The sequence below is a fragment of the Vicugna pacos genome, chromosome 20, assembly GCF_048564905.1.
Source record: "Vicugna pacos chromosome 20, VicPac4, whole genome shotgun sequence".
Classification (NCBI taxonomy): domain Eukaryota; kingdom Metazoa; phylum Chordata; class Mammalia; order Artiodactyla; family Camelidae; genus Vicugna; species Vicugna pacos.
In genome coordinates, this window is record NC_133006.1 from 22,113,330 (window position 1) to 22,126,361 (window position 13,032).

General features: G+C 51.2%; 1 protein-coding gene across 2 annotated transcripts in view; it reads right to left on the reverse strand.

The window, feature by feature from the left end:
• Nucleotides 1-13,032, reverse strand: part of ITPR3 (inositol 1,4,5-trisphosphate receptor type 3) — a 64,297-nt gene that overhangs the window by 41,691 nt on the left and 9,574 nt on the right. For both annotated transcript variants that reach the window (XM_015237525.3, XM_006202108.4), the window contains exon 2: nucleotides 8,551-8,621. In XM_015237525.3, coding sequence (XP_015093011.1) covers nucleotides 8,551-8,621 — 71 coding nt within the window. The remainder of the gene's footprint in view (nucleotides 1-8,550; nucleotides 8,622-13,032) is intronic.

Sequence of the window (13,032 nt, forward strand, 5' to 3'; positions counted from 1 at the left end):
ATATTTGGAAATGGGGGGAGGCGATTTTGGTTGTCCCAACAAGTTAGGTCACAGTTGGCATTTAGTGGGCAAGACAGGGATGCTGGGTGCCTGCACCCTGACACAAACAACCTGCTGCATGCTCAGAGGCAGACAGCTGCGGGCAGTGCCCTGGGCCCAGGGAGGAACCCAGAAATGAGAGTCTTTTTTGCATGCTTTTAGTAAACACTGAACTTTGCAGGAATGCAACTCTAACATAAACTGAAAAAAAATCTGTGTTGTCCTTTGTGTTGTTCAACCTTCAGCAGGAGATTTTTGCTGTTTGAGAATGCATCGCACACAGCCACGCCCACCGCCTGCATCTGAGGCCAGCATACTTACAAGTCAGAGGCAAGCTCTCACTGCTTCCTCAAGTCTTCTACCCAACATTTACTTCTAAAATCTACATATTACTTAATTATAAATTGCTTTCCTTTTATTTCTCTTGCTGTCACACTTAGGGCATTATACTGGCCTCGCTCCCTCCCCAACCCTGGCTCCAGGCTCACTCAGACTCGGCCCTGGGCACCCCCCCCGCCCGTTTTTGTACTATATAAATATGGATATGAATAGATAATTCCACTTTATCATGTTAAAGGGGCTCTGAGTCTGACAGGCTGGCCTGCTTATTTTTTACCACCCACCCCCCTCCCCAGACTGAGGGCAGGCGGGAAGGGCCAAGCTGGGGGCACCATGTCCCCAGCCCCTAACCTGGGGCTTAGAGAGTGTTGGAAGCACATGAATCTAGAAACAACTCTCTGATATGTGATGAGGTGGGGCTTGAATTTAGCCTTGAAGGGAGGAAAGGGACCAGGCGTTACAAGAGGTGGGAAAGGCAGGAGAGAAATGGAAGAGGCAGCGAGTGCGCCGCCGCTTAGCTAGGAGGGGACCGAGGGAGCCTGGAACCAGGGGAGGGCGGCCAGGCCGGGAGCCCTCAGGTCTGGTGATCGATCGATCGTGAGCAACTGGGTCTCCCCACAGCCCCCACCCCACACACACCCAATCCAGAGAGGAGAAAGGAAGAGACAGGTGCTGCCCCAGGGCGCCGAGAGCAGAGGTTCTCAGGCTCTTCTGTCCTGACTCCCCTAGGAAATTCATGTCAGGATCACTGTTTCCTGAAGTAACACGGAGACTTTCTGTGCCAGGGAATAGTGAGCAGGCTCTGGGTCTGGTCGGGCTAAAAAGCACAGTTATAATCCATTCTGGACCAACCCAACTAGAAAACAACTAAAGCCACTGGATTTTTCGAATGTATATTATTTCATGACTTCTTAAAGGACTAGACAGCAAGGAAACATCAGGCAGAGCAGAAAAGATCAAAAGGGAAACCAGGAAGATATAGAAACACCCAAGTGAGTTTCAGCCTTGGCTACTTGCTGAGTCCAGAAAACATGGATTTTATTTGGGCAGCTTTACCAGTGAAGGGGTAGGTACCCACGGCCAGGCCCAGGGAAGGTGGGAAATATAACTGAAGACCTCCCCTCAATAAGCTGGGACCCCAAAAGGCCACACACCCAGGCAAGGGCTGAGCAGCCTTCCAGGAAATAGAGGCCCACGGGAGTCCCATGGATGGTGCTAAAAACCCCAGACACAAGTTTGGCTTCAGGTGGTCTTGGATGGGTCGTGCCGCCGGGAGTCTCGGAACAGGGTATGCACACCGTCACTGGAGAAAGGTACCTTCTTCCTAGTCCACAACCACTCAGTCCAAATGTTCAAATGCAATAACCAAGTTACAGTCAAAGATACCCTGGAATTCCTGGGAACCGGACACTAGGCCTGAGAACAAACCCACAAGACAGACACTAAAAACAGCAAAAAAAACTTCAGACACAACAGATATGCCTATTCTGCTTAACTCAATGAAAGTTTGAGGATCCCTGCAGAGAACAGGAAACTATAAAAAGGGGCAAAGCGGAGTGAAAAAGAACCAAATAGAATATCTAGAAATAAAAAGGCTTCACTAACCAAATTTAAAACTCACGGAACGTATTTAACAGGAGATGAATTCTAATGCTATTCTATCCAATTCTTTGAAGGATAGTTGAGCCCCATTAAAGGGGCCATGACAGCCCACTAATGGGTCAGAATCTGTTTCTGAATGAAACAACTTGCCCTGGAGCATCCTGGCAGAGGCATGAAGCCAGAAGTGATTCCTCTCTGCTCCTGATTCCTCTGTATCTTTCTAGGAAACTTACTACCTAGAACGTGTCAAATTTGTCTTTTTCTCTTACACAGATCCTCCCTTACAGCCTCCCACAACACATGTCAGAAAATGCCTGTTGAATGAATAAATGATTTGAGCCCTCTAAAATGTCTGTGACCCACCCCTGTCACATCTCCATGCTTTCTCTCTGCTGTGCTCTTTGCCCAAAGGCAGCCCTGTCAAAACCCCCAGGAGGGGCCAGAACCTTCCTTCTTATCGAGCTGCAGGGCAGGAAGGCAGAGAGAAGAAAGGGTGGAAGGGGAGCCAGGAGACTGGGCCCACACAGGAGTAGCAGCATCAAAGGCCAAGAGAAAAGTCTGGCTCCAGGGGGCTTTCCTACAGGAAGGACTGTGTGTGCTGGGGGGCATGTACCTGTGTGTGAGGGGGCACAGGACTGGTGAGGCTGCAGACAAGAGGATATTCACTTATTAAATAAAGTCAGTTCACATTCCCTGAAACTAAAACCACTGCACTAACAAAAATCACTAACAGTACATAGAATCATCCAGAGGTGGTGAGAGCTTTAAAAAATACAAACTCTCAGGTTCCCCACAGAGCTTGGTGGGTCTGGGATGAGGCCTGGGAGTATGCATTTTTAAAGGCATCACACCAACACTAATCCCAAATGGTTCTGTTCCCCAACCAAGGTTGAAAAGCACTAGCAGAGGCTTCAAGACAAGTACAGAGCACAGAGAAGAAAGTTATACAGCCCCAAGAATGCATAAGCTCTGAATAAACCCTGTAAACATGTGCTTTTAATCTTTTTCAACATTTAAACTCAACCTGCAGAACAAAACACCAAGGACTCCATTGTGGTTACAGAAGAGAGTGCAAAGCTTTTTCAGGCTTAATGCTGCAAAACTGCAAGAGCGCACGGCAGGCGGCAGTGGAAGGCGGACCTAGGGCAGAGCGCTGACAGAACAAGAAATGAAGCCGTGACTGTGATACTGAGGTTTGCAACGGTGACAACAGAGGACCTACAGAGCGACAGGATGCTGCTGGGAAGATGAAGGGAGAGGAAGTGGTGGAATGAGCCAAGTGAGCTAAATTCTCATGGAATAAGCAAAACATTTAGAGACATGGGGTAGCAAGCAGAAGAAACAATGTAAAGAGTCAGAGATTACGTTCTCCTATTACATACACTGTTGGAGGAGGCGCTAAATGGTACAAACCCAGTGGGAAGCAACCCGCAGTCTTGATCAGAAGCAGAAACGCCCCCTCCCTCTGACTCAGCAGTCTCACCGCTGGTCATTCATTCTAAGAGCACAGAATGTACAAAATGATGAGGGACAAGGGTCCTCGCTGCAGCCCTGTCAGGAATGATAATGATTAGAAACAGCCCAAGTGCCCATCAGAGGGAACTGGTTAAATAAATCACAACAGAGCTACTTGGTAGACTGCTCTGCAGCTGTAAGAGAGAGTCAGAAGTCCTGACACATGCTACAGCCTGGGTACACCTTGGAGCCATTACGCTAAGTGAAATAAGCCAGTCACAAAAGGACAAATACAGTATGCTTCCACTCACACGAGGTACTTGGGATAGTCAGATTCACAGAGACGGAAAGTCAGATGGTGGTTGGGGGTTAATGGGGTGGGAATGGGGAGTTATTATTTAATGGGTATAGAGTTTCAGTTTTACAAGCGGAAAAGCAGTTCAGTGGATAGACAGTGGTGATGGGTGCACAACAGTGAGAGTGTGCTTAATGCCACTGACCTGGACCCTTAAAAAATGGTTAGTATGGTACATTTTGTGTGGATATTCACCACAATTAAAGGTCAATAAATATTTTTTAAATGCTTAAAACTATGCAATCTGTAGGAACACTGTTTCACAGTTGCCTGGGATACAGAAAAAAAATGAGTTTTAATTATTTTGGGGGGATAACTAGGTTTATTTGTTTATTCATTTATTTTTAATGGAGGTATTGGGGATTGAATTCAGGACCTCGTGCATGCGAAGCAAGTGCTATACCACTGAGCTATACCGTCTCCCAAAAATGAGTTTTTAAATGAAAAAAAGAAAGAGAATTCAAGATCTCTATATAGTAATACAGAAAGGTCTCCAGTAGGATCTACCCACAGTAAGATGCATAAAGTAAAAACAGCAAAGAACAGAACAGTGTATATGGAATGCTACTCCTGTGTGAAAAGACGGGGGAAACCTGAATATATGTTTGCATTTGCACTTAGGACCCCTGGCGGATGCATAAGAAACTAAAAAAAGTAGCTACCTAAAAGGACAAGAGTGTCTCGAGATGGGAGAGGGCAGCGGGCGCAGACTCTCAATGGATATTTGCAGAAAGTTTTGAGGTTTTAACTGTATGAGTAAATTACCCAATCAGATTCTCCAGTACAGTTGTCCCTGGAGATGAGGAGAGGAGGTGAGTGAGACTGGGTGGGGTCACCGCTGCTCCGCATCGATCCTAGAGCATGTATTTGTATTACTTTTATAAAAAGGGAAAAGAAAAGATTGAGAACAAAATTTTAAGTGGCTGATAAACATATGAAAAGATGCTCCATCTCACTAGGAGTCAGAGGAATGCAAATTAAAACCACAGTGAGATGCCATTTCACACCCAGCAGGCTGGGAGACATTTAAAGTGGGACAAAACCAAGTGTGGCAAGGATGGGGGTGCAGCAAGGTCACCTGCTGTGCACCCCAGTCTGTCGAGAAGGGGCAGAGGTGAAAGTGCACAGCCCCCACGAAAGACAGCAGGGCCATTCCTTGTAAGACAGAAGGGCTTCTGCCTCCCACCCAGGTCACCCTCCCTCGGAACACACCCAAGAGACCCTGTCCACAAGCTAGGGAGACATACATGTACAGAGTGCTCACTGCAGCAATTGCCAAAAACTACAAATGAGCAAAACGTCCACTAACAGGAGAAGCGATAGAAGGACTGCAGTTCACTCACCCAGTGGAATATTACATATCTTAATTAAACAGATGAACTAGACCCACACAGGTCAATATGGGTAAATCTCCAAAACAGTGCAGAATGAAAAAAGTGCAGAAAGATTTGTACAAAAGGCTACCTTCGGCGGGGGTGAGGGGGGTGTAGTCAGTGGTAGAGTGAGTGTATGCTTGGTGCGCACAAGGTCCTGGGTTCAATCCCCAGTTCCTCCATTAAGGAAAAAAAGGGTCACCTTCAATACACAGGTTATAAAAATAGGAAAGAATACCTTATATAATTCATGGAAATATCTCTATGTACTAACAGCGAAAGCACAAAAACAGGCCCCTGAATAACAGAACACCCATTTCTGAGAGTGTCTGCCTCTGGGAGGGAGGAAGGAGGAGGGGTCAGCGGGCTTCCGCTCCAGGCATAAGATGCTATCTCTTTAAAAATGAAAAGCCCTGAAATAAACGCTGCAAAAAGGATTTGACAGAGCTCAATAATGGGTTCATGGGTGTGTATTTTCCTCTGTACTTTTGTGTAGTTGAAACAGGTCTTAATAATAATAAAAGTAGCAGTCAGCCGGGCTTGGAAGATGGACTGGTAGAGCAGAAGCACAAGGCTGGGTGGAGGGTACCCAGCCTGCAAGCACAGGGAGGCAACCTCATCAGCCTCCTCCCGGCACCTGCCCCCCACTGGGTGGGTAAGTGGCCCCTATACATTTGTGGGGTTACTATAGCTGGGGGTGTGAGCGCTAAGCTTCCCTGAGGGAGCCTGGGAGGTGAGTCCTGCACTGGGTCTCCCGTGCCCAGAGTGGAGGAGGAGAAAGAGAAGGGCTTGTGGGAGGGAACCCGCCCAGACCTGGCCTGACCAGGACAACAGGACTCAGAGCAGCCATAACCCAAGACCCCGACAGCAAAGCAGACATCAGGGAGGCTGGGCTGGCAGAGGGGCCTTACCCACTGGGGCACTGGCAGTCTGGGCCTCCCAGGGGCCCTGCAAACTCTGGAAAGAATTTCCTGAACATGTCAGGGCTTGGGATGGGCTTGGAAGGTGGCGGGAGCTGAAAACACAAACAGGGTGCTAACTAGAAGCTGATGGAGGCAGTCAGGGGGCTTCACAGGCTTTGCCAGCCCAGCCTGGGGACCTCTGGGGTCAGTAGGCGAAGGAGGAACAAGCTGTAGGGGAGAGAGGGAGAGACCACGTTCCCAGTGATGGCTGAGCCCAGCTCAGGGGCAGCACCTCTGGAGGCCTCGGGACACAGCCATCTCTGATGACCTCTAGCAAGCTTCTAAAATGCCTGCCATAGCCTCCTCACCCTTGCTGGAACCTCCCTCCAGGGCCCAGCTATTTGTAGGAGAAACACAGAACAAAGAGAGTGAGGACTCCAGAGCTGGAGGCCAAGCTCCAACTTTCTCATCTCTAGCTTCAGTTTCAAAGCTGAAGAGTCCACATCTCTCGTCCCAAGTTCCCAGGCTCCAACCTGTACCCGCCAGCCATGGGGCCACATGGGGAGACCTGGTTCTGTCCCAGAAGATGGGCTCTTCTCAGGTCCAAATAGGGCCACAGGGGGTCCAGAGGGACCTCTGCCTGCCTCACCAAGACACTGCAGGCCAGGCCAGAGGGCAGAGACAGCTAGAGGCTGGAGGCTGAGTCCCTCTGGCATCTCCCAAGCTGGCTGGGCCCAGCGAAGCCACGAGGACCCCAGGCAGCCCCTGATCCTGGGCAGGCCCTACTTCAGAGCTTTGGGAAAATGGAGAGGAAGAGAAAGGAGGGAGTGGGACTGAACGATGGGGAGGAGGACAAGAAGTCAAAGGAGCATTTGTTCTGCTAAATAGCTTTTTTGTTGTCAAAAATTGGCCCCAAACTCTGTCTACCGGAACCCCGGGGGCAGATCTTTCTTGGCCACACCCCCTTCCCTGTCACCAGGATCACACCACACAGCTGGTGGCACACACCTCGACACACCATGCACCTGCTCCTCTCAGCCCCAGTCCCCTCTCTGCCCTGACACAGCCCACCCTGGGGACCCTCACCACCCCCTCCAGAATGAGTTCTTCTCAAGAACTCACCCAAATCCCTCATCTAGGGCAGAAATTTGCCCCCCCCCCAGCAGCAGCTGCAAAGCTTTCCTCTATCTGCCTCCAGGAAAGCCCCAGGCCCCCTGTCTCTACTCACTCCCAACTTCAGGGCCCAGGGACAAGCATGGTCAGAGCTGCGCCTCCAAACAGGGAGCCTGCACAAATCCCCCGAAACCCCCATGTTTATCAAGAGCATAGCCGATAAATATGAGGAACAGCAGAGGGACTGCTGTGGCTGGAGGGAATGAGAGGGTCGAGGAGTAGAGGATGAGGTGAGAGGCCACACAGGACAGAAGGGTCTAGGGTAGTGAGGAAAGTTCAGTGCCAGAGGTGGGTTCCACACATCCAGGCACGTCCTGACCTAAGATCTCCCCAGGCAAAGCCCCCACTCAGAGGCCTGTGATGAAAGCAGGAGCAGAATGATAGACGTGGGGCCCCCTGCAGGCTGGGAGGCACCCCCCAATCTCCTCCACATTCGGACAGATGGGCAAGGCCCCCAGCAGGCAGACAGCCAAGGATGCTGCAGGATTGTCTTAAATCCCACTTGCCTCCCAGCATCCCTCTCAAAGACAATCCCAGCTGATCTCTCTCTCTCTCCCCAGAGGAGCAGCCACATGAGCAGACGAGGTGGCACCGCCTGGCATGTTCCTGCCTGCTCCCACCCCGCCCACCACACCCAGGCTCTGTCTGCCCAACTGTCTGTCTCAGCCTCACAGGTAATCACCACAATGCACAGTGACAGCAGACTATCGTTTCATTCTCAGCTGGACTGAGGAGCCCACTGACCAGACACAGAGGCCCCGAGAGGGAAGGCACTTGCCCAAAGGTCACAGAGCAGAGCCAGGTCTGGGTGCCACAAGCTCCCTAGAACAGGAGTCATCCATATCACCCAGGGCTGAGGCCATGACCGGGGCCAGGAGAAGGGATCTGGGGACCATGGGGTTCAATCCCTTCACCACATCGGTGAGGAAACCGCAGTACAGAGGAAGAGTTCTCACCCTGGGCCTCCGAACGCCTGGACAGATTCTCTTTTCCTCCCCTGTTCCCTCAGAAAACACCCAGTCATGCAGACAAAGAAAGCCTTGTGGGTGGTGGGAAGTTCGGGGGAGAATGGGACCCTTGCCAGAAGTGGGTGTGCCCCTGAGAAGTGGGGTGTGGCCCCCAGAAAAAGAAAGAAGGGGCCATCCTGCCAAGATAGCATCATTCAAACCGATGGGGGAGTCCACAGACAGCACGAAGGCTGCAGGCAGAGCCTTTTCTAACCCGATACTGTAGATGTGGGTTGAATGGATTCTGTCCCAGGTCCAGGATTCAGCAGCCTGGGAGGGGAATTGGTGGGGGTGCAAAGTCTCACCTCGGAACTTCTTAGGGGGGTTGTCCAGGTCCCCAGCCGCGGGCTCCACCACACAGCGGTCATCCACCAACCTGGGGTACAAGGCAGCTGGATCAGCGGGAGAGAACAGACCCACCTCCCCAGGCACCCCTCCCTTGGGACAAGGGATTCCAGAGAACCAGGGAGGCCTCCAAAGAAGAATCTCCCCATCACTGACCACCCTCTGCCAACAAGTCATTCCCTTTCCCGAAACTACTCTTAAAAGGCAAGTTCTCTTGAGTTGGGGTGGGGGAAAAGCACAGAGACACACAGCCTGCCCCTGACCCCTTGGCCAGAGCCGGAGCTGTCCCATGGGGGTCTGCTGCCAGTCTGGGCTGTCCCACACTGTAACTCCCGTCATAACTCTGAATCCTGCCCAGACCTGAAAGGGCAGTGGGCAATGGAGGAGCGAGAGACAGAAAGGGACCAAGAGACAGAGACATGGACAGGAAGGGAGAATTAGAGCAAGGGAGGGGGATAAAGACATAGAGACAGAAAACACAGAGTCAGGAAGATAAACAGGATAAGAAACAGAAGGAGAGAGAATAAAGATGGGTGGACAGATGAGAGAAGCTTATGAGACACCAAACTAGGGGGACAGGCTTTCGGGTCTCAAAGACAGGACAATGAAGACTGCACCTTCCCGACCTCAGTCAGGCCCATTTCATACCCTCCTCTGTGACCAGAAATCCTTCCCTTACAGCCATGGCTGGGGTTAATCCTGAGTCTCCAGAGAACACCCACCCACCCACCCATCTGTCCATCCATCCATTCCTACATTCTTCAGTGCCACTCCCGCCTCTAGGATGGAGGGATGGTGATGAACCACCATTTCAGAGGCCAGCTGTAACTCAGCACCTCACAACCTCTGCCTCTGAATTCTCACCAACTTCCCCACAAGGGGCTAGTCATGAGCACCATCCTACAGAGGAGGAAACTGGGTTTGAACATTAAATAATTGGTCTGAAGTCACAGAGCTAATTCCAAAGCCTTCTTCTGTTCCTCCCCTCCTTGGATTGGCTACCAAGGCCTTTTGTGATCTGACCTCCACCCACTCCCTAGCTAGCTTCACAACTTCCTTGCCCCAGCTGTGCTAAAACTCCAGGTGATCCCATGGTCCCTGGAGCTCTCATCTCTACCAAAGTGGTCCCAGCAGCCAGCAATCCCCTCATGCCCAGCCCACCCTGGCTCCCCTCCAAGCCCCAGGCCTGGCAGACCTTCCTTCCTTCTTCTACCTTCAGCCCTTCCCATTCTGTGAAGCATTCCTTGGCCAGTGCCCTCCCTCCCTCGTCGCCCTCCCACTGTGTTCCTGCAGCACCTGGTCCTGGCCTCTCCCACTGCCGTGTCTCTTTCTACTGCGACTACTTCCCATGTCTACACTGAGAGTTCCTTGATGACAGGATCCTGGATTTTTCCCTTCGGAAGCACCAGCACTTTTTATGATGCAGATAATAATAATAATAATAACAACAACAACAACAACAACAACAACAACAACAACAACAAGCAGAATTTTGTTTCAAATGTTTTCTTGTATTATTTAATTTTCTAAATCTACTTTGTTATTATTTCCATTTTGCAGGCAGGAAAATCAGAGTATGGAGAGGTTAAACAATCTGGCCAGAGACCCACAGCCAGCAAGCAGCAGGGCTGGGCTTTGAAGCCAGGATGTGTGGCTGCTGTGCGGGGACCTCACAGTGATGGGATGGGAGAGGGCGGCTTGCTGTGAGGACCCACTGGGTCTCCTTCCCCATCCCTGGCCTCCAGCTCAGTCCTTGGCCTCTCCCCTTCTCCATCTGCACTCACACCCTTGGTATCTCAGCCACACACATGAGTTCAAATCACCACTTATACATTCACTGATGACTCCCCCATCCACCTCCGCCACCCTCTTCCCCCAAACTCTAGATTCGTAGATGTAACTGCCCACTCCACATCTCCACCTGGATGTCCACATGCATCTCAAACTCAGTGTGTTCAAAACCGAGCTCCAGGTCTTCCTCCTAAATGTGCTCTTCTTCTTGACGTCCTCCCCATCTCAGATGATGGCAACTCCATCTTTCCAGTTGCTTGGGCCAAAAACCTTGGACCAATCCTTGGTCCTCTCTTCTACTCATCCCTCACACCGAATCTGGGAGGAAACCCTGTGGGCTCTATCTTCAAAATATATGTGGAATCTGACGTCTTTTCATCATGCTGCCACCACCACCTGGTCCAACACCACCGGGCCGGGTCCCCAGCGGCTCTCTGGATGTTACATCTCTGGATGTAACTGCCCCCTCATTGGCCTCCTGACACCTCCTTTTCTCCCCCTACAGCCTATTTCCCACAGAGCAGCAGAGAGACCCCTTTAAAAGGTAAGTCAAATCAGGGCAGGGCTCTTCACCAAACCCTCCAGAAACACTCACCTCAGAGAACAAGCCAAGAACTCGCAATGGCCTGAAAGACCCTGCATGACCCACCCCGTCACCTCTCAGGCCTCATGTCCTCCCCCTGCCCCTCACCCACTCTTCCCCACTCTACCCCAGGCTCCACAACCTTCCAGGAGACTTGACACTGCCTCTTCCCTCTGGAACTCTCTGCCCCCAGACAACCTCCCAGGTCCCTCCCTCACCTCCTTCAGATTTTGGCTCAAATGACCCATTCCTCCTGACACTCTCGCTCTCTATCCTTTTTAAAATTGTAAACTGTTTCTTCCCACACTTATCCTCCTTGCTGCCTCACTGTTCTCCATATAACCACCCGGCCTGCTAAATATTTTACTTAGTTGGGTTACTAACCCCTTCCCCCAACCTGGGATAGAAGATCTGTGAGTACAGGGATGTGTCTATTTGGCTTCCTTCTGCATCCTCAGCATCTGGACCATCTGCCTGGCGCAGAGCGGGCACACACAAAATACATACTGAGTGAATTAATCATTTTAACTAGCTGCAGAGGGAAGAAGTCCCTGTCTCAAGAAGCTGAAAATCTCATTGAGAAGACAAGTCATATACTCAGAAGAGTTAATGATATAAGGAATATGCACAGTGCCAACTGTGGTACCAGCTGTGGATTCTGTCCTAGGAAGGGAGAGGGCAGAGCCTGACCAATCAGAAAAGGTGTGAAAGAAGAGGCAGGAACTCTGCAGAGCCTTGAATAATTCATTGAATTTCCTGTAAGACATGAGTGAATCAGATTAGCTCCTTGTCTCTTGGCAAAGCCCTGAGGGGAGGGAACACCGGATGGATAAGTTTAGGTAGGGAAGTTTTGGTAGGGAAGGAGAGAAAGCGCTGGCCAGAGCCTGGGACTTGCACTGCCAGGGCTGCTGGACAGCCACAAGGCATCATGGAAGTCAGTGCAACTGAGGAGAGGCTGGGGGAGCCCCCCCACAGCCCCCATCTTGATCAGTGCACAATGCCCTGTGGAGGCCACCTCCTCAGAGATTCCCTGTCTGAGGAAAAAACCCATCCCTCCCCTGGGAACTCCTTGTCTGGGTCACACTTGCAGGAAAAAGACATGCAAATTAGGATGCCTGGGGTGCTTTTCCTAATCCCCCTGGCACATGTCCCCCTGGTCATTATGTGGATGTCCATCTGTCCCCGCCCACTCTGGCAGAGCTTCTGAAGCCCTGATGTCTCCAACTCAGCCCCTCTCCAGTGCCCGGTGGGCTACAAAGCAGAGCACATTGGGGAGTACAAGCTGAAGCCACTTAGAGAAGTGGAGGGATTGGTCAGGAGGGGAGCATAGCCTCCAGGAGGAGAATTTCAACAATTGGAAAGGAAAACATCCCAGACCTGCAGCCAAGAGGGGACAACAACAGTCTGTATGAGGGACCAGAACAGGGAAGAAGACATGTGGGAGGGTAAAAAAGGCAGGGGGCTCCCAGAAGGTACTGGAAAAACAAGGTCAGGAAGATGAGACTTTCAGAGCTTCCTCCTGCCTCCAGCATTCCATACCCTCCTTCCTCCAAGTCTGGATCCTAAATGAACAAAATCAACATTGTCTGGGAACATTCTGCACCCCTACCCTGCATCCTCTAAGGGATGGTACCTCGCCCTCCCCAGCTTTTCATTTCCTATCTGGTACTTAGGGCAGCATCAGCAGGATGTTTAGGGAGTCCAGAATGTCCCTAAGCGCCTCCGCAAAAGCCTCCCTTCCATTACTCTGAACGTACTCTTTAGGATTGAGGCATCCCAAGAAGATGCTATCCGTCAGGAGGGGACGGCTATTGACATTGCTATTAACAGATAAGCAGGAAAGCCTGATTATCAGATGGGCTGCAGGGAGACTCAAGGCCAGAGCGAAGCCCGAGGAGGGCCAGGACACCAGACAGCTAAGCTCTGATGAAAGGGGGGCCTCAAATGGCACGGCAGGGTCTTCTGTCCCTGTGGGTGGGTGGAGCAGCGGTACAGGGGTCGCCGAGCACCCCGGCCCCGCCCCGGCCTGCCAAGACCCGACCCACGCGCAGAGGCAGCAGCGCGCTCT